The 26,573-nt window shown below is 38.3% G+C and overlaps 1 protein-coding gene across 3 annotated transcripts in view; it reads left to right on the top strand.

Moving 5' to 3' along the window:
• Dcaf5 (DDB1 and CUL4 associated factor 5) overlaps nucleotides 1–26,573 on the top strand; it is a 121,001-nt gene that overhangs the window by 39,278 nt on the left and 55,150 nt on the right. For all 3 annotated transcript variants that reach the window (XM_010645353.3, XM_010645352.1, XM_010645354.2), the window contains exons 2-5: nucleotides 4,063–4,206; nucleotides 6,246–6,282; nucleotides 11,299–11,438; nucleotides 13,143–13,272. In XM_010645353.3, the coding sequence (XP_010643655.1) occupies nucleotides 4,095–4,206; nucleotides 6,246–6,282; nucleotides 11,299–11,438; nucleotides 13,143–13,272 (419 nt within the window). In that variant the 5' untranslated portion in view covers nucleotides 4,063–4,094. The remainder of the gene's footprint in view (nucleotides 1–4,062; nucleotides 4,207–6,245; nucleotides 6,283–11,298; nucleotides 11,439–13,142; nucleotides 13,273–26,573) is intronic.

Below are 26,573 nucleotides of genomic sequence, written 5' to 3'. Positions count from 1 at the left end.
CTCTTGGCTTGTGGTCCTGTGAGTTATTGAGGTTTGGTAAAGTCCTCCTGGCTCAGCTCATCAGATGTTACATTTGAGTGGGCCAAAAATAATCTAGGTTCTTGTGTACAACAAGGAAAGAATTGCCAAGCTTACACCTTGTAGTATGTAGTAAGTATATTTATTGAAGATCAAAGAATGGCAGCAGGAATAGGGAGAAGGGTGAAGGGAAAGAGGGTGAAGGAAAAAAGGGACTCAAGTGCAAAGGGGTAGAAAAGGGGCTTAGATAATTCAGGCTTCCAGTATTTATAGGGGCAGACACCACTCATCCAAGGTGCCTCCCACTGGCTTTCTCTCTGATGTCAGCAATCTGTGCCACCTCCTACGTTTAAGCCCAAATAATCATTAGGATAGTATGGTTGGTGTTTACAGTTAAATGAAGGCAAAGGAGTAACTCAGCCCTTGTACAAACTGTACTAGAATTATGGGCATGTGCCACCATGTCTAGTTTAATCTCTTCCCCTTATTTTTTTGATCCCAGGGGTCAAACTCAGGACCTTGTGCTTGTGAGGCAGGCGCAGTGCCTGCTAAATCTGAGCCCAGTCTCTCCCCTTTTTAAGTGACTAGGGAATTCATACACACAGAACTTCAAATCTTCTTTTGCTTTCTTTTCTTTCGTCTTTTTTAAATAAATAAATAAATTGGTTGATTGATTGATTGATTGATTGAGAACAGGGTCTTGCTGTGCAATTCAGACTGGCCTTGGACTCACTGTGCTGGCCTCAACAACAATCCCCTTGCCTCAGCCTCCTGAGTGCAGGATTACAGGCATGTGCCACCATGCCTGTCTTCCTTTTGCTTTCTTAACTGACTTGTTTCACCAGGCTTCCCTTACTTTGTGAGGTGGCCACAACTGATCTGCTCCATCTGCTGACTTAAAAGCAGCCCAAGAAGGGCCTGGGGTGTAGCTCAGTAGCACTGCACCTGCCCAGCAAGTGCAAGGTCCTCAGTATGATTCATGGTACAGGGAAAAAAAAAAGCAGCCCAAGAGTTTTAGTTTAGGCCTCAGTATGCACTCACTGAGGTGTTTTTTGTTTTTTTCTAACACTAGGTTAAAAACTTCTCTTTCCACAGGATCTTTAATACTTCAGCTAAGGAAATGGAAAGAGTGAGGGATGATGTGCTTTTTGTCTTCTTATACTACTTTGAGAGCAAAGTGTAGAGACAGTCTTTGCCAGGGTGATCATTTTTGTCTCAGTGATTTCTCCTGTGGACTGTCACTGTCATGTTAAATACTAGGAACACATAATTTAAGCGATCCCAGGGCACTCAACAAATAACCATACATTTTTAATTACTATGTACTTGGTAAGATTAAATCATAAACCTGATGCAGTTGTTCACACCTATAATCCCAGTGCTTGGGAGGCTGAGGCAGGAGTATAACAGAGTTCGAGACCAGCCTGTGCTACAAAACAAGACCCTGTCTCCAAAAAAAAAAAAAAAAAATCACACTGTAAATGTCTGGAATAAATGTTAGACAGTGCTTTCTGGGTGATAGGGGAAAATCTTAGGCCAAGACTTCATGTGCAAAGAGATAGGTCTCTTATTTTTAACTGATTGTTTCTCTTTAAGTTGCTCCTGTTCAAAAGGGATTGTGCTGCCTGGCAGCACATCTTAGTAAATAAATATAAAGAGATCTTAATAAATAAATATAAAGGTCCTCTCAGTTGCTATTTCTTTGTCGTGAAATCCCAGTCTGCTTTGCAGACTTAATTTTTTTCCTATCATGAACATTAAAACAATTCAAAATATTTTATTACCGATATCTTCAAACATACACAAAAGTAGAGTAGTGCACTTGTCTGTAGCAGTTTTGACATTTTAGTAAGCACCTATCCCGCTATTTTTTGGGGGTGCATGGTGAAGGAAATTATAGGCATATACCATATCAACCACCTTAGTATGCGACCCTAACTAAAAGGGAATTTTTTTCTTTTTTTAAACATAATTACAGCACCATTATTATATCTAAGAAATATCAATAATTCCTTGATATGGAATATGTAAATGTTTTTAAAGGTCAGATAACCAGTCAGATTTTGCTTTTTTGAGACAGGGTCTCACTATGTAGTTGAGACTGACCTGGAACTCACTATGTAGCCCAGGCTGGTCTTGAAATCACAGTGATCCTCCTGCTTCAGCCTCCCTGGTGCTGGGATTACAGGCGTGCACCACCATGCCCGGCCTGCAAATGTTGATAATTTTAGTTTACTTTCAATCTACTCTTTGTTTTGTTTGAAGTCTTATTTTTTTAGAGAAGTTATAGGTTCACAGCAAAATTAAAAGAAAGATTAGATTATTTCCCTTATACCTTTTACACTCCCACTCATCTAGCTTCTCCACATTGTCAAAACCCTCCACTGTAATAGGAAATTTGTTACAACAGATGGGTGTCTATTGATACACTATGATCACCACATCTCCAGCGCTAAATTTTTTTTTTTTTTTTTTTTTTTTTTTTTTTTTTTTTTTTTGTATTTGGAGACACAGGCTCACTAAGTTGCCCAGGCTGGGCTTGAATTTGTGACCCTTCTGCCCTAGCCTCTCACATACCTGGGATTAGAGGTATGTGCCACCATGACCTCAGTTAACAACTTCTTTACAACCATCTAGATTTGACCACCAATACAAGCATAGCACAAATAGGCAAGCTAAGCACCCCTCCCCCCATACTGGGGCTCAAACTCAAGAACTTGTGCTTGTGAGGCAGGTGCACCGCCACTAAGCTAAATCCATGGCCCTAACTAAGCATATTTATCCAGTTCCTATTCTTTGGGTACATTCATTTATGTGCTGGGGATTCCACAGTGAACAAAAATGAAAAAAGGTTCCTACTGTCTTGGAGCTTTAAAAGCTTTTTGTATTATAAAAATGGGCATTGGTGCACTTTTATACCTAATTTATCTCTTCTCAAATTATCTCTCCCTCATAGCTCTTATACAGTAGGTGTAATAACTTCATGCCTTATGGTGTGCCCTTTTAAAAATTTGGGTTGTCTTTGTTGTTGTTTTAATCTGGTGCTAGGGATAGAACCTAGCACCTTGTGTATTCTTTAGCACATACTCTACCACTGAGCTATTCATCCTAGCCAAGATGCTTTATTTTTAATTAAACAGGAGAAGAAGCAGAGCTTGATATTTGTGCTAGTGTAATTTAAAAATTTTTAATAAGAGAAGACTGTATTATTGTTTTACAAAAAAATAACAGTATGTCAAAAATTACTTGTCTAATTGTGCTCCCTAGAAGTAACTGTTATTAACAGTTTTTTCATTCTTCCAAACTTTTTTTTTGGTGGGGGTTTGAGTGTAGTTCAGGCTGGCTTTGAACTGACTGTGGAGCCCAGCCTGGCCTCAGCCTCCCGGATGCTGGAATTACATGCATGTGCCACCACACCCAGCCTCTTCCAAACATTTTTAGCACATCTTCAGATAAAAGTATAGAAGATACATATTCTCTGGAAGATTAGCTCATGCAGTGTAATATTACTTACTTCAGACTTCTGAAGTAAGAGCCCTATGAGAGTTGGGTTATGTTACACTCCTACTACAGTTTGGTACTTTCTTTGCTCTCATTTATACACTTGCTCTTAATCAGTGTGAGATCCCATCATGCAGACTGGTTTAAAAACTGTTGTGGTAAAACTCTTTATTTCAGGGTTCTTTGGTTAGATTTTTAAGAACTTATGTAGAAAGATTCTAGGTAGCAGATTAATAAACATTTGAGTCCCTAGAAAGATAGGAACAGGGTAGACTTGGAAGATGGTCTCTATATAAATGCTTATGCCTGTCAATTTCTGTATTATCTGTGTAAGATTTAATTGCTGGACGAGAATGAGTGGCCTAGAGGTCGTACATCCCAAGGGTTGAGAGGATGGGTGGAGTCTGGGTTTATGTGCCCCATCAGAATCTTTTGGAATTGAGGTGCAGTTTTGGGAAAGCATGGGATTTGAGGCTGGCAGAATCAAGTGTCAGCCTTGCACTGTCAGCTCTTTTAATCCTATATTCTTGTCCCCTTCTCAAGGAGGCGATGACCGCCGGGTTTTATTGTGGCACATGGAACAAGCCATCCACTCCAGGGTCAAGCCCATACAGCTGAAAGGAGAGCACCATTCCAACATTTTTTGCTTGGCTTTCAACAGTGGGAACACCAAAGTTTTTTCTGGAGGTAAGAACAGAGAATTTTTCTGTGATTGGAATTTTAGGAGGCTAAATTTATTCCTTATTTTTCTTCCTGTATATTATTGAGCTATAGAATTACTGGCTTTCCCATAGGTTGTATTCTCTTATAGCAGTTTTGACATGTGAGTTAGGATGGATTCATTTCTTTCTCATCCTTTCTCCTACCCCCTCTCTCTATCTTCTTTCTCTTTGGCACAACATTTTTTGTGTTGAAATCTGGTACTCGCATACAACTTACCAACTTACCTTACTATATATGCTCTATATGGTTATACTTTTGACCCCCCCTCCCCCCAGTTACCAGGGATCGAATTCAGGACCTTGTGCTTGTGAGGCAGGTGCGGTTGCCACTGAGCTAAATCCCTGGCCCCTTGATTTTGTTTTTGATTGTATTTCTTTCTCCTCTTCTTCCTTCTTTTTTCTAGACAGGTTCTTGCTACATAGTCCAGCAATGTCCCCCTGTTTTATTTTTAAAGTTGCTGGCCAAAACTGAATTTGATGTCATGACCCACAGATAACTCTTGTTTGAAAAGGATTATGTTAGTATATGATTAGAATGGCTAGTGCCAACCTTTTGGTGATGTCTTTCATCAGCTACCCACTTCTGACCACCAAATTTCTAGACTTTACTTCTCTTCTGAGCTGCAGATTCCCCATTTGATATCTGCTTTTTTTTTGGTACCGGGATCGAACTCAGGACCTTGCACTTGCAAGGCAGGCCTGGTGCCACTGCGCTAAATCCCCGGCACCCCCATGAGCTTTTTGTTTATGCTGTTCTGCACCTTAACTCTCTGGTACCTTTTCATTGGTAAGCATTTTGAGTAATAGTGTCTTTTTAAATGTCTTATTCTTTCATTCACCTTCTTTCTGCACATGAAGAATGTCCGATAGCTAAACCATATCACTGAGAGAAATCTTGATGCTACTAGTTTGTGTGTTTAGACTGTCAGTTTCTGAAGGATGGGGCAGAATCTTGTTCTCATATCCTCATCCCCTAGCACTATTCCTGAATCCTAGAAGTCATTTTTATAAATTCCATGGTAGAATGTACAGGGAGGGCTTACCTGAACCATATCTTTAGTGCTACTCTTGCTTCCTATTAAGTGATTACTGGGTATACATTTAAGCATAGGGTGGGATATATCTTACAGTCTTTTTGGTATTCAAGTTTTTGTGGGGTTTTTTTTGGCTGTATAAACCTTTTTTTTTTTTTAGGTACGGGGATTGAACTCAGGTCTTTGTGCTTGCAAGGCAGGCGGCAGAACTACTGAGCTCAATCCCCAGCCCTATATAAACCATTTTGAAGTCATGTCATGAATATATTTTTAGACCTTTTGATAAAAGAGAAAAAAAGGTTGTAGAGAAAAACTCCCATCATTTAGAATCACAGTTTCCACATTTTAATGCTATAAAGGAAGATGAGGTGGGAATGGTAGCACACATTTATTATAGACTATTGGTGGTAGACTTATGACACCCGTGCCCTAGTGGGCTGTTTGTATCATTGAATGCTCTAAAAGGTTCACCATCACTGTTATAGGCTTATCAGCTGCTCAGCCTGTTCTGAATGCTTTTACAGACTTATATCCTTATAACAGCCTTATGAAATAGATCCACTTACTATCTCTATGTTCAGATAAACAGCTGGGTATAGAAATGCTAGAGATGTTAGTCCAGTCTTAGTGAATGAGTGTTTTGCTGGAAGATGGGAGAAGCTATCTTGGATGAGTAAATTATTTGATCATTCACTATTTTCCTTAATGGCCAAAGTCTTTGCCTAATCCCCTGGGTAATATAACTTAAACTGTTATTATGTTATACCTTATGCTATTATGTTTTATTACAATTCTCTGTAAGAATGTCCCATCCTTAAATTATTTTTATAAACCTTTTAAAATTAATACTCCTAATTAGTACTAACAATGACTATGTTCATATTTTTCTATGAAAACTCAAAAATACTACATTGCAATGTGGTCAGGCACCAACTTGCAGAAATCAAATGTCTGCTTTTTTCCTTTACAGGAAATGATGAACAAGTTATCCTCCATGATGTTGAAAGGTAAATAGATTGTTGATGTGTAAAGGTGATCAACTTTTTTTTTTCAAAATTCTATTTTTATTTCGCTTTTAAAATATTATGTCTACTAATTTAGAATGTCAGTTTATTCAAAGGTACAATGTAAGTTCATTAAGAATTACCACTGAAGATATCCAAACAGACTTCCAATTCAAGGGATATATGCCAAGGTCTAACAAGTCTAATTTAAATGCCGTACTTTTCCCTGGGGCACTCCCAACAACTCTTATTGAAAGGCACTTAACAGTTACAGACCCACAACTCTGAGTATTATATACTGGTTCCCAAACTGAAGGTCTTTTCCCTACAGAATGTGAAAAATGAGATTCCAGGTTACATGTGCTTTAATTCTGGTCGTATTTTCTAGCTAACATCAACATATAAATATTATAGTAAAAAACAAAATTCAGGACTAAGTTTCCTGAAACTGGCATCTGTATTATTCTTTGTTAGAACACTCAAGAGAGAGATACACAGATTTTAGATAGCAGCAAGAGGCTTACAGAGACAGCTCAGAGGACACAAGAACTTAATCTTAGTAAGACTTACATAGTTAAACATGCAGCATCTCTTCTACCAAGTGGCATTCTTATTTAACGTGGTTCGTTCTCATTCAGTGCATGCTAAAACTGAACAAATGCAATGAAAACACAGGTCGCAGTTAACTTCAAATGCAGAAAACCCTTCCATTTTGTTAGAGTTCAGGGAACAAGACCCCAAAGTATGGAACTATGGCAAGCTGAGCACTTAAATGAGGGATACTGGAAGTCCGAAGAAGTAAGGTCTTTGACTGACTTGTGCCTTCCTGCCTCTGGCTCTTCTTTTCTGCTCTAAGTCCCTGAAACCAGAATTCCTTTCCCCAAGGTGTGTTGTAGAGACTAAAACTTCTATCCCCTAAAGAAAGTTCTAAAGTCTAGAAAGGTCATTCTTCCAAGAGGTAGTAATGCTACACAATCAGGTCAAGAAGTCTTTAACCAGACAGGCCTCACTGGACACCCACCCCAGTCCGTTCCTGTCTGAGCTCACCCTTGCGTCCAATCACATTACCACATGTTGGCTCCCTTCTCTTTCAAACCTAAGCATAAAACAGCGATCAACTATTTTTTATGTATGACAGCCAAATTTTTTTAGACAAAAATTAGATTTTAAGGAAAATAATGTGAAACTAATAGTGCTTTTCTGAAAAAGTTTCCTGTGATTTTTTTTTTTTTTTTGGTACTGGGGATCGAACTTGGGTCCTTGTGCTTGCGAGGCAGCCACCAAACTACTGAGCTAAATCCCCAGCCCCCTTTTTCCTTTTTTAAAATCAAAACTTTATTTCAAAATTATCATATATGTATATGTGTGTGTGTGTGTGTGTATATATATATATATATATATATATATACACTCACATATATATGGAGCAATTAGAAGAGGAAGGGAAATAATACTTAATAGTAATTATAACTATCCAAGTTTGGTGACACACACCTGCAATCCCACCTACTTAGGAGGCCAAGGTAGGAGGGCTGTGAGTTCAAAGCTAGCCTGGGCAAGGCCCTGATGGATTCACTGCTGAATTTTACAAGACATTTAGAGAAGAACTACTACCATTACTCTTCAAACTTTTCAATGAAATTGAAAGAGAAGCTATACTTCCAAATTCATTCCTGGAAGCAAGTATCACTCTGATTCCCAAACCAGAGAAAGATACAACCAAAAAGGAGAACTACAGACCAATCTCCTTAATGAATATAGATGCAAAAATCCTTAATAAGATACTAGCAAACAGAATACAGAGGATTATTAAGAAGATCATCCATCATGACCAAGTCGGATTTATTCCAGAGATGCAAGGGTGGTTCAACATACGAAAGTCAGTGAATGTAATACATTATATTAACAAAGTCAAGGACAAAAACCATATGATCCTCTCAATAGATGCAGAAAAAGCATTTGATAAAATTCAACACCCATTCATGATAAAAACCCTGCAAAAAATTGGAATAGATGGTCTATACCTCAATTTAATAAAGGCTATTTATGAAAAACCATCAGCCAACATCATATTGAATGGCCAAAAACTGAAAACCTTCATGTTAAAATCAGGAACAAGACAAGGATGCCCACTATCGCCACTTCTCTTCAATATAGTTCTGGAAACATTAGCCACAGCAATTAGACAAGAGAAAGAAATTAAAGCAATAAAGATAGGAAAGGAAGAAGTTAAACTATCATTATTTGCTGATGATATGATACTCTACATTGAAGATCCAAAAAACTCCACCAAAAAACTTCTAGACTTAATTGACAGATTCAGTAAAGTATCTGGATACAAGGTGAATACCCAAAAATCAATAGCCTTTCTATACACAAATAACAGACAGACAGAAAGAGAAATAAGGGAAAAAATTCCTTTTACAATAGCATCCAAAAAAATGAAGTATCTAGGAATCAATCTAACAAAAGAAACAAAAGATCTCTACACTGAAAACTACAGCACTCTGAAAAAAGAAATCGAAGAGGATATAAAAAAATGGAAAGATATCCCCTGCTCCTGGGTAGGAAGAATCAACATAGTGAAAATGGCCATACTACCGAAACTGCTATATACATTCAATGCAATGCCAATTGAAATTCCAACACTATATTTCACAGAACTAGAAAAAAGAATCCAAAAATTCATTTGGAACCACAAGAGACCTAGAATAGCAAAAGCCATTATAGGCAACAGTCACATGGCACCAGGTGTAACAATTCCCAATTTGAAACTATACTACAAAGCCACTGTGATAAAATCAGCATGGTACTGGCAAAGAAATAGGCCTGAGGATCAATGGAACAGACTGGAAGACACAAAAACAAATGCAGATGTACTCAGCTACCTCATCTTCGACAAAGGAGCTCACCATCCTCAGTGGAGGAAAGATAGCCTCTTTAATAAATGGTGTTGGAAAAACTGGATATCAACCTGTCACAGATTAAAATTAGACCCTTATCTTTCGCCATGCACTAAATTAAAATCCAAATGGATTAAAGATCTAAATATTAAAACAGAAACATTAAACTTGCTGGAAAGTAAGTTAGGCAGAACTCTGGAAGACATTGGTATAGGAAAAGACTTTATGAACAAATCCTCAGTAGCACGGGAACTAGCAGAAAGAATCAACAACTGGGATCTCATCTTACTAAAAAGCTTCTGTACTTCAAAAGAAACCATTAGCAGAACTAAGAGACAATCTACAATGTGGGAAAAAATTTTTACCAGCTGTACCTCAGACAAAGGACTATTATCAAGGATATATAAAGAACTCAAAACAATCAGTCCCCCCAAATATAAAGACCCGATCCAAAAATGGGCATCCGAAATGAACAGACATTTCTCATACAAAGAAGTGAAAGCAGCAAGAAAATATATGAAAAAATGTTCCACATCACTGGTCATTCGAGAGATGCAGATGAAAACAACACTGAGATTCCACCTCACCCCACAAAGAATGGCTGCTATCAAGAAATCACACAATAACAAATGTTGGCGGGGTTGTGGGGAGAAAGGAACCCTCCTCCATTGTTGGTGGGAGTGCAGACTAGTGCAACCACTATGGAAATCAATATGGAGATACCTCAAAGAGCTTGGACTGGAGGTTCCATTTGACCCAGCCATCCCTCTGTTGGGTATCTTTCCAAGAGAACTAAAAGAATCATATCACAGAGAAGTATGTGCACCCATGTTTATAGCGGCACAGTTTGTAATAGCTAAATCTTGGAAACAACCTATTTGCCCATCCGTTGGAAACTGGATAAAGAAGTTGTGGTTTTTCTATAAAATGGAATATTACTCAGCCATAAAGAGCGAGAGAATAGATTCATTCATAGGAAAATGGATACATATTGAAGATATACTCCTAAGTGAAATAAATAAGTCACACATGTGTAAATACCAAATAGTTTCCCTGGTGTGAATATTCTGCAACAATGCATAAGATTCTAATAAGATTACTGACATTTAGAAATTTGAAGAAAGGAGCTAAAGGTGTAGGGAAGGTGTGATGCGTAGGGGAAGAACAAAAAGGGAAAAGAAAAAAATGTGAGAGAATGAAAAGATGAAAATAAAGTGTTTGTAGATGGGGAGGGGAGGAGGGGGTGAAGGGAGGGCAGAGGAAAGGGGAAAAAATGAGAATCAAGACTTGCCATGTAGAGGTACATTATCCCAACAATGAATGTAACTGTACTGTATACCTAAAATGTACCAATAAACTCAATAAAATTAAAAAAAAAAAAAAAAGCCTGGGCAGCATAGGAAGAGCCAGTCTCAAAATCATCATCATCATCATTCATCATCATCATCATCATCATCATCATCATCATCATCATCATCATCATCGCTAATGTTTGTAGAGTTCTTACTGTCATGTGCCAGAAACCATTCCAAGTGTTTTGTATGTATTACTGTAATTGATTTAACCATCATGATCATGTGATCTCCATTCCAGAAGAGGGAAAGAAATCACAGAGATGTTAGGTAACCTACAGTCAAAGGATGCTAGGACCTGATTTTAGGATGTCCAGCTCAGAGTTGTGGTTGTAAACACCATGCCAGACTGCTGAGAGATCTTTTTCTATCTCTCTGTAATCATATATGGCTGCTTTAAAGCTTCCCTTGGTTTTTGGAAATAAAGTACTACCCTCAAATCTGGACACAAGTAAATACATTCTGTAATAAATGAAAACAGAAAAGTCAGCTGTTGAGTCACTTTTGAATATTCTTAGTGTGAAAATTATTGTGAAATTTGTGGAAATAGTACCTTTAAATAGTACCCCCCCATCCACGAACACACTTGCAAGTTGAATACTCACCTTTTAGGAAATGCAGTATTCTTTATGTTCAGCTAGGTTGACTTTCTCATAGGAACAAAGAGACTACACAGTTTAGTTGCCAAAGGGCTGGGACTACACTGTGTTTGTGGGCATGTTTGTGTGTGCCTGTGTGCCTCTCTCTCTCACTCCATTTCTTAGCAGCGAGACCTTGGATGTATTTGCTCATGAAGATGCAGTATATGGCTTGTCGGTGAGCCCAGTAAATGACAACATTTTTGCCAGCTCTTCAGATGATGGCCGAGTTCTCATTTGGGACATCCGGGAGTCTCCTCATGGAGGTAGGATCACTGTATAGAAGGCTGTTTTCTTGAACAATTTGATGACCTGTGTATCTAGGTATGAATGAGATTAAGGGAGAAAAAACATGAGACTTACATGGCAGCATGCATGTGTGTCTTTTGAAGTCTCATCCTGCTCTAAGTCTTAGAAGTTGGGCACCTTTGCCAACTCTTCTTCAGATACTGATGAATTTGCTCAAACTCTTGTGTGTTGGCCCTTAGTGAACCCAAGGAACAGATATATATTCCTTGTACAGGCAATTGTCTTTAAGTGTCTCTTCGAAATGTACTCTTTTTAGTCTGTGGCATGTGAAATGAAGAACTTTCTCTGACGTTCTTCAGGAAATGCATCTTCTCAGGTCATTTCCTACAGAGGGATTTCTCTCTGCAACTGTCTTCAAATGCCACTTTTCTCCAGTGCCACCTCTGTGTCACCGTCATGCCCCCCCCTTAATTTGGTTTCATGATGATTGCCTATGTCTGCACTTGTTGCTGTCCTACCTGCTTTGTCTGGCAGGGTTTGAGTCTGTGTGCACGTGCACACGTGTTTGTGTTGGGAGTGTGTGCATAGACTCAAACCCAGAGCTGTGTCACACACACTAGGCAAGTACTCTACCCCTGAGCTACATCCTAGCCTTTATTTTTTTTATATTTCAAGCTTTGAACAGTCTGAGCTGTGCTTGTTATGGAGGTCCAGGCTATCAGAGAAGCTTGTCCTTATAGTCTTAAGACAGGCCAGGTCACAGCAAGAAGTGGCTGTCGCTGAGTTTTTTTGTACTTGGGAGAGGAGGTTTTCCTCTGTCTTTGCTGCGTGATGGTGGGATGACTGAGCACCTCACTTTCTAGAGGCTTGTGCAGTACTGTATGTGGCTATCAGAGTCAGAAAAGGACTTTCTATCTTTGACTATAACAGCTTCCACAGGAATGTGTCCTTTTAGGTAGCAAAATGATTCCTTCTTTATAATTTATGCAAATGGATGCAAGGGCTCTAGGTGAATTTGACTAAGAACTGGCTGGATGCAAGAGAAGTTCAAGCATTAGGTGTTTTTTTTTGTTTTTTTGAGACAGGGTCTCACTATGTAGTTCAGACTGCTCTGGAACTCACTTTGTAGCCCAGGCTGGTCTCGAACTCAACAGCGATCCTCCTGCCTCAGCCTCCCGAGTGCTGGGATTACAGGAGTGCGCCACCATGCCCGGTGGCATTAGGCATTTTAAAAAAGTAAAAATAATACAGGCAATCAAGTCATAAAAGTCCACAATGAGCCACTTAGCATTGTAATCCAGGAGAATTGCACTATTGTTTTCCTTAATATTTTCACTGTCATGCTTTATCTGTTAAATCTGTTAAAAATAAATTTGGATTAAAAACATAATCCTACCATAAGTTGATCATGAATTATTTTAAGCTCATGTGGAATTCAGTTTTACTAACTGTAAAATATTTCATCTTTCTCCCCTTACGGTGTTGCATAGATTTCTGAGTATTATGACTTAAAATTTAGTTAAATGTATTTAAGTAGCTGTTGTTCTGTTGTACACAGAAAATGTGTACAAGCTTGGAGGGACCTTCAGGAAGGGTACCTGTGTTGGGGTTCTGGCCCTTTGGGGTGGTCATTGTGTTTTACTCACATTCAGCTCTGCTCATCTGCCTGCCACTGACCTACTGTTCCTGGAATGAGCTGATTGTAATTTCTTTTTTCACAGAGCCTTTCTGCCTGGCAAACTATCCTTCAGCCTTTCATAGTGTCATGTTTAACCCTGTAGAGCCCAGGTTATTGGCCACAGCCAATTCAAAGGAAGGAGTAGGACTTTGGGATATTCGAAAACCTCAGAGGTGAGTCCCTTTTGATTCATAAAGTTTTCAAACTTTTCCTTCCCTCATTTCTCAGGTAAAGTGATCAACCAGCAAATGTTGTGAGAACTTGCTTGGCCATTGCTCTCAATTGCGCATCTCTGAACATGTACTCGTGTCTCTGATCCAAGGAGAGCCTATTCCTGAGCAGCAGGCAGAATGAGAAGGCCATACTCCCTGCTGATTGTAATCTGGACTCTAGACAAGTCAGTTCCAGGCAACTTTATGGAAGAATGAGCCTCCTTTCAGTAACTGCCTTCTCTTTTGAGGCCCACCACTGTGTAGATGTACGGGTACTCTTGGTGGGTGAGGGCTGGGGATATGGAGATTTGCCAGACTGATTGCTGCTGAGCCAGAGGTTCGTAACCCCAGAATGAAGAGGGTCCTCTGATGGGCTTCAGGGGAGCTCTGAACCCCAACATTGTATGGAAAATATATATTTTATATTCATATAAGTGTTTTTCTGAGAAAGAAGTTTGTTTTTTCCAGCTTTTTGAAAGGACTAGTGAGCACAACAACAAAAGGTTAAGAACCAGTTTATGGTGGTGTTAGAAATATAATCGGGCTGGGGATTTAGCTCATTGGTACCTCCACTGCCTGCTTCGCAAGCAGAAGGTTCCGAGTTCGATCCCTGGTACAAAATAACAAACGAAAAAAACTGAAATATGAGTTTCTTCTATTTTCATTATTATTAAACAAGTACACTTAGAATTATCCTGACCTAGTAGTATGAATCACTAATAGAGGAATTTCAGGCAATGAAGGATGTGGGGATAGGGGCAAATAGAAGGCCTTTTCATATTTCATAAATCCTATGAGGGAAGGATGACCTTTTATGGCACCTGTACATAAAGCCACCCTTGTTTCATAAAAGACAGCTAGCTCCTGGAAATCCATTGTGGAGGCAATTTCCTACTTTGGAAAGCAGTATTGCAAAAGAATGTCATAGAAAGTATACAGCATACAAGGTTGTAATTTGTTTAATGGACCTCAGATGAAAAGGGCAGTATGTATAGAGGATTTTCTTCCTCCAATTTTAGTCCTAGCTAATTGCCTCCATGAGGCAGTCAGAAGGAATTAGAACTATTACAGCAGATCTGTATAGCTCAGAGGGGTTCCCTCGTGTTGATCAGGGGTCCCTGAAGCTCCATAGGGGAGCAGCAATTTCTCCCACATTTTTGTGTTGCACACAGACCTGGCTCTTGCTTTTCCAGTGCATGTAGTGGCTGGCCCCTAATGTGCCTTTGCACTGCCTGTAAGGAAGACAGTCTCCTGCGTTCAGCAGTAGTGTTCTCTGCCATTTCATGCCCTTTGAAGAATAGCTGTTCTGCCTCATTAGTATTACAGAAGGCAGGATTGAGACTGACTATGCCAGCCCTTTCCCAACCTATGACTCGCCGACTTACAGTGGCAATGAATAGCTCCTAACTGGAGTGGGCACTGAGCTAATCATCTCCAGTGGAAAGCTTGACTAATTCATGATGTCAGCAGTATCTTAGGAGAAGAAGGGATATGAATGTGTTTTAATTCTCCTTTTGATTTCCTCCAGTCTCTTCCACTAGTTTCTTGCTGTGCATCATATGGGCTCTTTTCCCCTTTCCTCCCCTTTCCACTTGTTTCCTCATTAAATATGGTTTCTTTTCTTTTTTAAAAAAAAATTCTAAGTTAGCCAGGCATAGTTGAGTATTCCTATAATCCAAACATCTGGGAGGCTGAGGCAGGTGGATTGAAATTTCAAGCGTAACTTGGGTAAATTAGCAAGGCCCTGTCTTCAAATTTTAAATATGAGAGTGAGAATATAACTCAATGCAAAAGTCCTAAGTTTAGTTCCCAGACAACCCCTACCAATCTGAGTGATGATCATTGTTTTATTTTTACAGTAACATTTATTAGATTTATTTATTGAATTCAATAATTTGTTTACTTATAAATGTATTGAATTTATTTCTGTTACTTGTATGCTTTTTTTTCTTGTATGCTTTTTGAATGTTTGTACATCAGTATGGTTCTTCTGCTTCTGGATTCTGGTCACTCTCTCCAAAGGTAATCACAGTTAACAATTTCAGTTTTGTGTATATCTTTTTAGGGCCCAGTTTAATGCAGTTACTAGCATGTATATGTATCCCTTAAAGAATTCAAACTGAAGGAACCATATAATAATACCCACTGTTCCCAATTTCTTATTTCAATCAGTATGTCTGGACATCTTTTCATATCAGCACTTAACATTTCTGGCGCATACCTGTAATGGCTGTGTGATATTTCATTACTATGATATACCCATAAACAAGGATTTCTTGTTTTCTGTTTTTGGTTATTATAAACAAAGCTGCATTGAATCTAGGTATATATCTCCTTTGGCTTACTTTTACAAAATATCTTAAGGACTTGTTCCATCAAAGGAGGTGTGTTTTGAAATTTTTGATAAAAATTGTCTAAACTATACCCCACCACCAAAGGCTGCATTGACTTGTAAGCCTGCAAACTATATTTAACTCTACACGTTGCTCTAGATCCTAACTAGCACTTAAACTGTTGCTAGCCTTCTGGGGGAAAATTATACCTTCTTGTTTTGATTTCTTCTTCAATTATGACTGAAATTTTGTGGTTTCTTTGGTAACCTATAGTTTTCAAAGCCCATATGGGAGAAATGTCACCTAATAAAGCTAATTGGCAATCTTGCCTGACTCCTTTTTTGGAATAAATGGATAAACACAGTGCCATGGGAACTGGGATGTTTTTTCCTGTTTATTTCAGCTCTTCTAATGTTACGTGGTGTTTGGGTGTCAGGAAGAAAAAGGGTATGAAATATTCTTAAATACTTCTTGATTTTATATCCACTGGAGTTTAGGGATTAAATTACAGATCTTTTCTGTTTGAATTCCCTCAGAACAAGTTGATGTGGAGGGAGAGAGGGCTCTTTCTTTTCCATATAGGATTAATTACGCTAGGTTGCTGTAGAGAATTTGTCTCCTAAGCACATCTGCTTAGAAATCCCAACCCAGATCTTGGGGACAATTTTGGGTCCCTTGGGTGGACAAGCTAGAATAGGATAGATCTGTATTAGAGATACTTGACGTGTAGGGAGAAGTTTAGGGAATTTGTAAACCTCTTATAGTTGTGGATAAAATTGTATGTGCTCATCTATCTGAGTGAACATATGTGGCTTTTTTTTCCTGGGACAAGAGAAAGCTTTTACCAGATCTTCATACAGACCCTTACCTGAAAAAGCGGAAGAGTTACTTAGTGTTCTGAAATTTAGTCTATTGTGGTTCCTTACCAGCCTGTGACTTCCAGCCTGTATAATAGCATGGACATGTGGGTGAATTCAGGGGCTACTCAGAAAGACTACTGGTCTCTTAAGAAACAAATATAATTTCATTGGAGCAATGAAAAGATTGATACAATGAACATCTTTTCCTTCTTGGCTTACCTTACAGCTTATTCAGTTCTTGAATGGATTCTCTGGCTTACTCTCAGCCTAAACTACACTGCTTTGCTTTAAGTTGATAGTTTGTGGGTGTAGAAGTAAGAGTCACTTTTGTCCCACTACTGCCCTAAAATAAGCTGGTTAGAGGGCTGGCTGGCAAAATAAAATAGCAACTCTTAAATGGACTTTAGTTATCATCTGATCTGACTTCCTCATTGTACAGATTAAGAAACTAGCCCAGCAAAATAAGAGGAGGCAGAACACTTTATGGCTTAGAGCCATGATGGTAAACCTTTTAGAGCTTTCAGTGATACAAAAGCCTGTGCATCATGCATGCCATAGGTTTGCCACCACTGGTTTAAGAGTATAAAATCTGAAGCCAGATCCAGGTGTAATAATAGCCATGTGATCTTAAGCAAGTTACTTCGCCTCTCATTGCCTGTATAGCTAACATTTACTAAACATTATATGACAAGGGTAATGACAATTTTTTGCATGATTACCCTATTTAACCCTTATAGTAGTCCTATGAAATAAGTTCTATATTTTAATGTTAAGGAAATTAAGGCATAGAGAAGTGGAATAACGTGTGTGTGTGTGTGTGTGTGTGTGTGTGTGTACAGTCAATCATATTCCCTTTCTCTTTTTCTCAGTCAAAAAGGGTCCACATTTTAGTGTTCTTTCACCCTTGCCTCCTCTAAGTGGAACTTTTTCAAAATTCCTGTTAGATTTTTTTTCCAACACCAACTTTTTACAGCTGTGCAGTGTGAGTTTTTTAGACCATTCCTGAAAGTTACCCCTTTAAAAATTCCTCCCTCCCTCCCTTCCATAAGTGCCACTCTCCCACTGAGCCTAACCCTAGCACAGAAGCTAACCCCTTTACATTGTCTCATAGTCTGGCCTCTGTCTGCATGCTAGCTTTCCAAGTTTCTTGCTTTTCTAAGTCTGGAAACCTGCACGAGCTGATGATTTTGCTCTGAAGCTTTAGAACAGAAGTTGGAAGCTGTCTATAGGATAGATTCAACCCACAGATAACTTGATATACATGATATAATAGAGTGTAGAAAACTACACAGAAAAATTACATTTTAAACATCTCTTGAAAAAATGAAAAGATCTGGTACCATTGGACTTTTCTCTTACATGGTAACAGGCAAAACTAAGTCACAGATTCTCCTTTAAACCTTATGTTTTGTAGGTCTCACCACTTCTTGATGTCTTAATTCAGGTGTAGCCCCTCATTTATATTACCTGCTAGCGCTGCAGATATAGGAGTTGGGAAAGTCAGCTTTAGAGATTTTAGTGTGGCGAATGGGCTAGAGAAACTGGAAATGAGAGTGTAATTGACTAAAGGAGAAATCTTCATGTTTACAAGGATACATTGCATATTTGAACAAGGTTTCGTTTATTTCATTTAGATTGTTTCTGCTGTCTTTTCACAACCATCCTCCTTTGTCTTTGCCAACCTCCCATTTATGTCTTACTTGGACTGTTGCAGTGGCAGAACAGTTTCCAGAACTGTGATCCACTAATGTCCACAGGAGTCAAGAAAAGCAGCCTTTCCCCTGCTGTCATTCCGCTTGTCTCATCCTTTTTATTGCCTTTTAAAACTGTCTCCTTTTAAACCACCTCTTCCCCTTCTAATCTTTTTATTTTGTCAGGAATTGTTAGTTCTGTGATAGGTAATAGTGTCTTGCTTTGATAAGGTTAATATAGAGAGTGGTTCTTTCCCACTCAAGAGTAAAACTAAGCCAGGCATGGTGGCACACGCATGCCTGTAATCCCAGTACTTGGGAGGCTGAGGCAGGAGGATCACTGTGAGTTTGAGACCAGCCTGGGCTACACAGTGAGATCCAGGTCAGTCTCACTGCATAAGTGAGACCCTGTCTCAAAAAACCAAAAAAAAAAAAAAAAAGTAAAACTAGAGAAAGCCAGAATCCCTGTAAAGATTTACCTTGTAAAATGGTGCTTTTACGGGTTACATAAATGACACATTAGAAATTGATAATGAGTGCATATTTCTACTGCCAGAGGAAGTTTCTCTTTGGATCTCATGTGGTGTTTGGGATCTCTAGGTTAAACATCTGTTGTGTGAGACCTGTGCCTTTCCTGCTCTGTAGAGATCAAATTAAAGACAATCTCTGGACAATCTCTGCTATATTCTGTCTAATGATTTCTCATACTATTATGGAAAAATAGAGCCCAGGAGTTTAATATCAGAGGCTGGAAAAGGTACCTTTTACTTTGGTGTTTGTTTAAACTTGAAAGAATGAGAGCTGGGCATGGAAGTACATGCCTGTAATCCCAGAACTCTGGGAGGCTGAGGCAGAAAGATTCCAAATTTGAGCCCAGCTTGAGCAGTTTATCGGCTCAGCAAGAACTTGTCTCAAAATTTTAAAAAAGGTATAGGAGTATGTAGCTCAGTCCAAAGGCCCTGGGTTCGGTCACCAGTACTGAAAAAGAAAAAAAAAAAGAATGAAGCTGTCTTGACTTGGCCTCCTTTCTTTCTTAATGCAAAGCCATCAATAGACAAAGATTTCTTAAATTTATTAAGACTCAAAAAATACTATGGAAAGAAAAAGTCATAATTAAGAACTTCTCTTTATCAAAAAGACACCATTAGATGAAAAATAAGCCAAAGACAAGTAATTTTTTCATATATATTGAACATATATGGGACATAAACTCATCTAGATCTAAAAAACTATAAATCAGTAAAAGATAAAATTCAATCCCCACCACCACCAGTGATTGAGCTCAGGGATGCACTTGCAAGGCAGGCATGGTACCACTGTGCTAAATCCCTGGCCCTAAAATTCAAATTATGAGACAAGTAAACTGTTGAATATATGCATTACCCAACAGGATCTCCAAATAGGCATTTGAAAGGTACTCAACTTCATTAGTCATGAAGTAACTGAAAATTAAAACCACAATGAGTTGTCACTGTATACTCAGAATAGTTAAAATGAAAAAGACAGGGCCTTGTGTTACTGTCACTTGCCCAGCTCCAACAACTGCCTACTCCACCAACCTTCTTTAATCTCTCTTCACAGTCAGTGTCCATTCTTTGACCTTGGAGAGCTTGCCTGGATAAGTCTTTTTCTCTGATGGTTAGTATGATGTAGGTCCTAATACCTGGTGTCTCAACCCAGATCTAAGCATCCAGAGGTCACAGTATCTTTTTTATAGCTCTCAAAGCACTGTGCACATATGACTACACACTTGTTAGAACATACATTTAGAAAACCTCACTTTGTTGTAATTTATATTTAGACAACAGGTCCCCCAAGTGAGAACCAGTCATCAGTAGTTACTGAAAGTTCTGAACTTTTGGTTTGGGGAGAGCCCTGGACTTTCTCAGTAGCCTTCTAACTTCTACGAATGGTGAATGGGGGGAATGATTTGTATGTGGGGGGGGACAATAACAAGAAGATGAAGAAGGTTATTGATTGCTTTGCTATTCGTTCGTCTCCAGGTTAAACACATCCATGTATAGTTAGAATTTCATTGTTGAAGCAACTCTATGAGACAGGCATTGTTATCTTCATTACTGGATGAAGGATTTGGAGCTTGGTTTTGCCCAGGGACACAAACTGGTTCGGATCACAACTTGAAGGCTGGCCCTGTTCTTGACCACTCTAGTTAGTGGAGAGGTTAGAGGCTAATATTTTGGGAAGGAGGAGCAGAACAGTGAGATCGTGGAGGTGAGAGGAGTGGATTTGGTTTATCTGTTGGTACTTCTCAGAGCGGACATTCCATGTTGGGCATTAGTGGAAGTGACAAAAAAAAAAAAAATCTCTGTCAAAGTCTCTTTAAAAAACCCTGTGGAACTGTGAATTGTTATATTATAATAATGTAACAAGGATTTAAAAATAAAGCTGAATAATATAGAGCTCCACCTGATTACGGAAGAGCATAAAGTCCAGTTGAAGGTCTCATCCTTATTGGGAAAGGCATGATTGGCAGGAAACTCATCAGGCAGCAGAGAAAGTAGAGGGGGTCAGAGGAAGACAGAAGGAGACATTCAGGCAAGGGAACATCTTAGGGTGGTCATTGGAGTTTCTGCAGGGACTTTTTTTTCTTAATAAAAGCTTTTTAAAGAGTCTCAGGTTAATTTTGATTTAAAGTTTCAATGAACTAATCAAGAAAGAGGAAAACTCATTGAATCTGTCTTTTTCTCTCTCTTCTTTCTTCCTTTTATTTATTCATTCTTTTTATTAGTATATGTTTGTGGCACATAATAATACATTCATTGTGGGAAATTCATATATATATATATATATATACACACACACACACACACACACACACACATACACACAAACACACAAACACACATACATGTTGTACCTTGGCCCCTTTATGTCCTTTTCCCCTTTCCCCTTCTCCCCCACCCACTCCCAAGTCCCTTCTCCATCTCCTGTGGTCTTTGTATTTCTTCATACTTATTTATATAACGTAAACCAGTAAATTTAAGCCATGGGCGTATTCCTAATTTATATACAAACCTGTTAACTTTTTTAAAAAAAGAAAAGATTGATAGCATTGACCAGGGGTGTGGAGCAAATGAAACTCACATTCAGGGAAACTATTTTTCAGTGTCTACTAAAACTAAATATATGACTCAACAGTCTCACTCTTAGGTAAAGCTAAGGGAAACGAGTACGTATTTACACCAAAGATATATACAAGAATATTCCCAGTTGCTTTATTCATAATGGCCCAAAGCTGCAAACAACCTAAATGTCTGCATAAGGAAAACAGGCAAATCAACCATAGAAATAGCCACGCAATAAAACATTACACAAACATAAAAGAACAACCTATGGATACACACATTGACTTAGATGAATCTTAGTCATAATGCTGAATAAAAGAAGCCAGGTTCAAAAGAGTCTATACTGTATGATTTCATTTGTACGATGTTTAAGAATGGGAAAGTTATAGAAGTCATAATAGTGCTTACCCTGGAGTGGGTGGTGCCTGAAGAAATTGATCTGGGTAGTAGTTTCATCATTGTATACTTAAAAATTTATGAAGCTACATAAACATAGAAATATATTAAAGTAAGTTTTTAAAAAAAGAATCCAAAGCTACTATTAGCTTCAAGTAAGTATTTACCTTTATTATTTCAGTGGTTGTAGCAACACCATCAGCTTTTTAAAATTCTTTTAATTTTTAGTACACATTTGCAATACATAATGATTATATTCATCATGGAGAGAGAGTTTGTACATGTTCATAATACATTTTAATTCTTTTATGCCCCCTTCACATCACCTCCTCTTCCTCTTCCATCAGCTCTTTAAGGAGCTAGCTTAAAGGAACAACAGAGAGAAGAAAGTTAGGAAGATCCAACATTTAGATGGTATTTAAAAAACTACATCAGAAAACCTGGGGCTCAAAGGCAGAGGCAGGAGGATCACAAGTTTAAGGCCAGCCTGGGCTACATAGAGAGTTAAGGTCAGCCTGAACTATATAGTGAGACCCTGTCTCAAAAAAACAAAAAACGAAGAAGGAAACCTGGGCCTTGTTGGAGTTTGGTTTTCAGGGACTAATTGAGGGCATGCCTTCTAGTTTGCTGTTCTTTCCTGCTTTTCTGTCTCTCTTCTCTCATCCAGCCATCTTTACCATACATACTCACATAGTACTCATGAAAATGGTCCTCTGAAACCCTTAATGAAAGCTTTGTTTTAAGACTTTTTATTAAGGTCTTTGTTTTTAGTAATGTTTTCATCACTCCTGTAATCATCCTGGGTGAACTCTCAAGAGTCCTATGTAACTCTTTGGCCTCTCTCCCTCTGCTCCGTGTTAGTGTTGGTGGGGCCCCTCTTTCCTGTTTATGAAGTGCCTGCCACATTGCACTCTCCATAATGTGCTGGCTTCACTGGCTCCGTAGCTCACCTGTTCCTTATGGCACATATTCTTAAACATCAGTATTGCTATTGTCTGGTCCAGGAGCTTTAGTGACTTACCTTTGTTTACCTTCCTAGCCCCAGAACCTATAATGTTAGACACTCTAAGAAAAAAAAAATTTTGGAAAGAATATATGACCTATTTATTGAATGTAATTTAAATTCCTTACTCAAACATTTTGCTCTTTCTCTCTGCCAGTCTCCCTTCTCTCCTTGCACTACTCCCTTGTATACAAATACGCATCAAGGAGAATTTCTCCTTGATTGTTTTTTTTTAATCCACTTGATTTCTAATTACCAAACTCAAATGGTAATCCATCAATGAGACGGTTAGCCTCCCCAAACGTACTCTTAAAACTCCCTTTACTCACTGTGTCCTGAGCACCCAGCACAGTTTTGGCACAGAGTATATATCTAATGCATGACATTTACCCTTACTACTAAGGGGAGTGTTTCTCTATTCAGAATCTCTGCAGAGTACTTTTGGTTTGTGGCATTTATGCTGCATGTATCGGTTGCCTCTTTTGCTGTATTAATTATTAAATGAGTACATTTTATTTCTAGCTAAACCAGTTTATTTATGTCTTAGATATTCTTCCCAGCACTTGGGGATTGCTTCTCAGAAAGGAGGCTCTTGTACTAATCCGTACTGTTACTTGTGTTTCCCTGGGAATTTTTAAGGTCAGGACCAGATTTTATTCATCTTTAATCTCCAGGGCACAATGCTTGCAATGTTACGGAAATTTAGCAAATATTGAGTGAATGTATATGATTATACTCATCCCAAAATAGTCTGCATTTTCAAAGGTGCATTCTATAATGTTTCTGAACCTGTAATCCCTGAGTGTAATGGCATGGGTCAAAATGTTGCGTCTAAGGAACAAATCCTTAGAGGAAGTATAAGGATTATTGTTGGGCTTTAACAGCCTATGTCAATTAATTATGTGGGAGAAAGTCAATTTATCTTTTAGGCCACAAGATGGAGCTATAAAATCAGTTTTACACATTGGGGTTTGGGGAGTGTATCCTCACCTAGTAATTCTCAAATTTAAAGGACATCAAAACCACCTGGAGAGCTTGCTAAAGCTTCTTCTTCCTGAAACCCTCATTTAGAATTGTTTGGCCTGGAGTGGGACCTGTGAATCTACCATTTTAAAACAAAAGCTTCAAATGTGCTTATCTTGCATGGTGGAAACTGGTTATCCCTAGAGGAGGTACCTGTTCAATTGCTAGTGAGAATGTGTAATGGTATAACCTTTTCAGAAAAGTATGATACTTCTTTTATAAATTAAAAATTAACTTAATCTTTTGACTTTGTAATTTCATTCTTAGGCATTTATTTAAGAAAAGTGAACATTTGTTTTTCTATAGAAACTTGTACATGATTGTAGCAGATTTACTCATAATCACCAAAAGCTGGAAAGTACCCACATATCTGTCATTGGATGAAAAGCTAAACAAACTTTGGTGCATTCATACCATAAAATATACTACTCGTTATAATAAAAAAAAGGAACTATTGATATATGCAATAACTTGGATAAACTTTAATGGAATAAGAAAAGCTAATCTTAGAGGCGTGCTGCTTGATTCCATTAATGGAATATTCATGTAATCATACAAAGATGAGAATAAGTAGGCCATGGTGGTGTACACGTGTAATCCCAACATTTAGGAGGCTGAGGCAGGAGGATGGTGAGTTTTGAAGCCAGCCTGGTTTACATAGTAAGTTCAAGGCTGGCCTAGATTGTATAGCAAGACTCTGTCTCAAACCAAAAGAAGATGAGAACAAATGAGTAGTTTCCAGGAGCTAGGGATGTGAGTTGAAGAAAGGTAACATAAGGGAATTATGTGGGTACAGGTAAGTATTTTAATTATGATAGCTACACAAAGCTACACATCTGATACAATTGTGTACACACATAACACACACACACACACATACACCAGTGCATCTATAACTGATTAAATCTAAATAAGCTTTCTGGATTGTAGCAAAGTAAATTTCCTGGTTTGACACTGTACTATAGTTAGGCAAGATGGTAACATTAGGAGAATCTGGATGAAGAGTACAAAGGACCTTATTATGTTTCTTACATTTTCCTCTGAATCTGTAATTATTTCAAAATAAAATGTTAAAAAAATACAAGTTACACATAATAACAGTTTCCTTAGCCAGGTGCGGCATGCCTGTAATCCTAGCACTCGTGGCTGAAGCAGGAGGTTTGCTGTGAGTTTGAGACCAATCTGAGCTACATAGTGAGTTCCAGGTCAGTTTCAACTACATAGTGAGACCCTGTCTCAAAAAAAACAAACAAAAAAAACACAAAAAAAGTTTCCTTTTAAAATCAATTAAGCTAAAGTCCCCTCTGACTACTTCTTCCAGTCCTGTGTCTTTGACCCTTCCCCTGAGAGTAACCAGATATAAAATATGCTGCTAGAATGTTTTCTTGGCTCGTACATGCTTATACATGTATCCATAAAAAATTCATGATTTTTCTATATGTATGTGTTATATACAAATGATATACTATGATATAATCATTCTAAAATTTGTTCATTGGTGTATGTTGGAATTAATCTATATATTAATTTAACCAGATTTATCTTGTTTATTTTGCTAGTTAAGAGTTTGAACTGGGTGTGGTAGTGCATGCTTATAAGCCAAGCATTCAGGAGGCTGAGGCTGGAGGATCACTGAAATCAAGGTCAGGCTAGGCTACATAGTGAATTCAAGGCTAGCCTGAACTATGTGGTGAGACTTGGTCTCAAAAAAACAAAACAAAGCAAAAACAATCTGAGCAGGACTCTGTGGTGCACACCTATAATCCCAGCTACTTAGGAGACTAAGGCAGGAGAACTGCAAATTCGTGGCCAGCCTTGGTGAGGCCAACCTGGACAACTTATTAGCAAGACCTGTTTTAAAAAAATAAAAGTTTTTTGTTTTTTTTGTTTTTTTGTTTTTTTGAGTCAAGAATCAGCTTAGGTTGTTTTTCCAGGAAGTTTTTAGGACCACTCCTACTCCCATGGAGGCTACTAATTTTTCCTTTATCCTCTCATAGCATGTCTCCCCCTTCCACTGTTAATGTTATGGTGTCATAACATTACCTTGTCCCTCACTAGTCACTGAAGGGGTTGTATTATCTTATTTCATCTTTGAATTTGAATCAATTTGCCTGGCACAGTGCTTAGAATATATAGCACTTGTTCAATAAATGCTTTAATAAATGCATCCGTGAACCAATGACTTGCTTAATTTTATGCAAGGATGTAAAATAAATGACTTCGATGAATCCTTTTGGCCTGATGCGTTGTAGTCTGATGCTATTCTCTTTGCTTGGTGTTGTAATACATTCAATACATCCCCACAATGTATCCTGGTGGTTAATAAATAAAGAAGCAGGAAAAAAATTGCTTATCCTATTTCCAATGCTTATTGATTGTGTGTTCAGTAACACAATCACCCAGGACCTTGATCTCGTCCATTGTGAAAGAAAGATGCTATTAGCGACACACATACACACAGCATCTAATTTATAGGAGCATCATAAGAATTACATGCTACAGGCCGGGTGTGGTGGTGCACACCTGTAATTCCAGCACTCAAGAGGCTGAGGCAGGAGGATTGTGCCTGGGATACATAGTGAGTTCCAGGTCAGTCTCAACTACATAGTGAGACCCTTATTTGCTGTCTTGGTAAGATTACTTTGGTAAATTCTTTATAGTTTAATTTTTGTTTTTTGATCCCAGGTTTAACTACTTATATTTTATCTATTTTAAGTTACATGTTTGGGTGTTTTTTTTTGTTTTTTTCCCCTCCTTTCTTTTCTTTTCTTTTTTGTACCAGGGATTGAACTCAGGACCTTGTTGCTTGCAAAGCAGGCAGCAGAACCACTGAGCTAAATCCCTGGCCCCTAAAGTTAATTTTTTTTTTT

This window comes from Fukomys damarensis, unplaced genomic scaffold (genome assembly GCF_012274545.1).
Source record: "Fukomys damarensis isolate Sample0158 unplaced genomic scaffold, DMR_v1.0_HiC HiC_scaffold_21, whole genome shotgun sequence".
NCBI classification, from domain to species: domain Eukaryota; kingdom Metazoa; phylum Chordata; class Mammalia; order Rodentia; family Bathyergidae; genus Fukomys; species Fukomys damarensis.
Note: the sequence above shows the minus strand (reverse complement) of the source record. Positions and strands in the feature narration are given on the sequence as shown.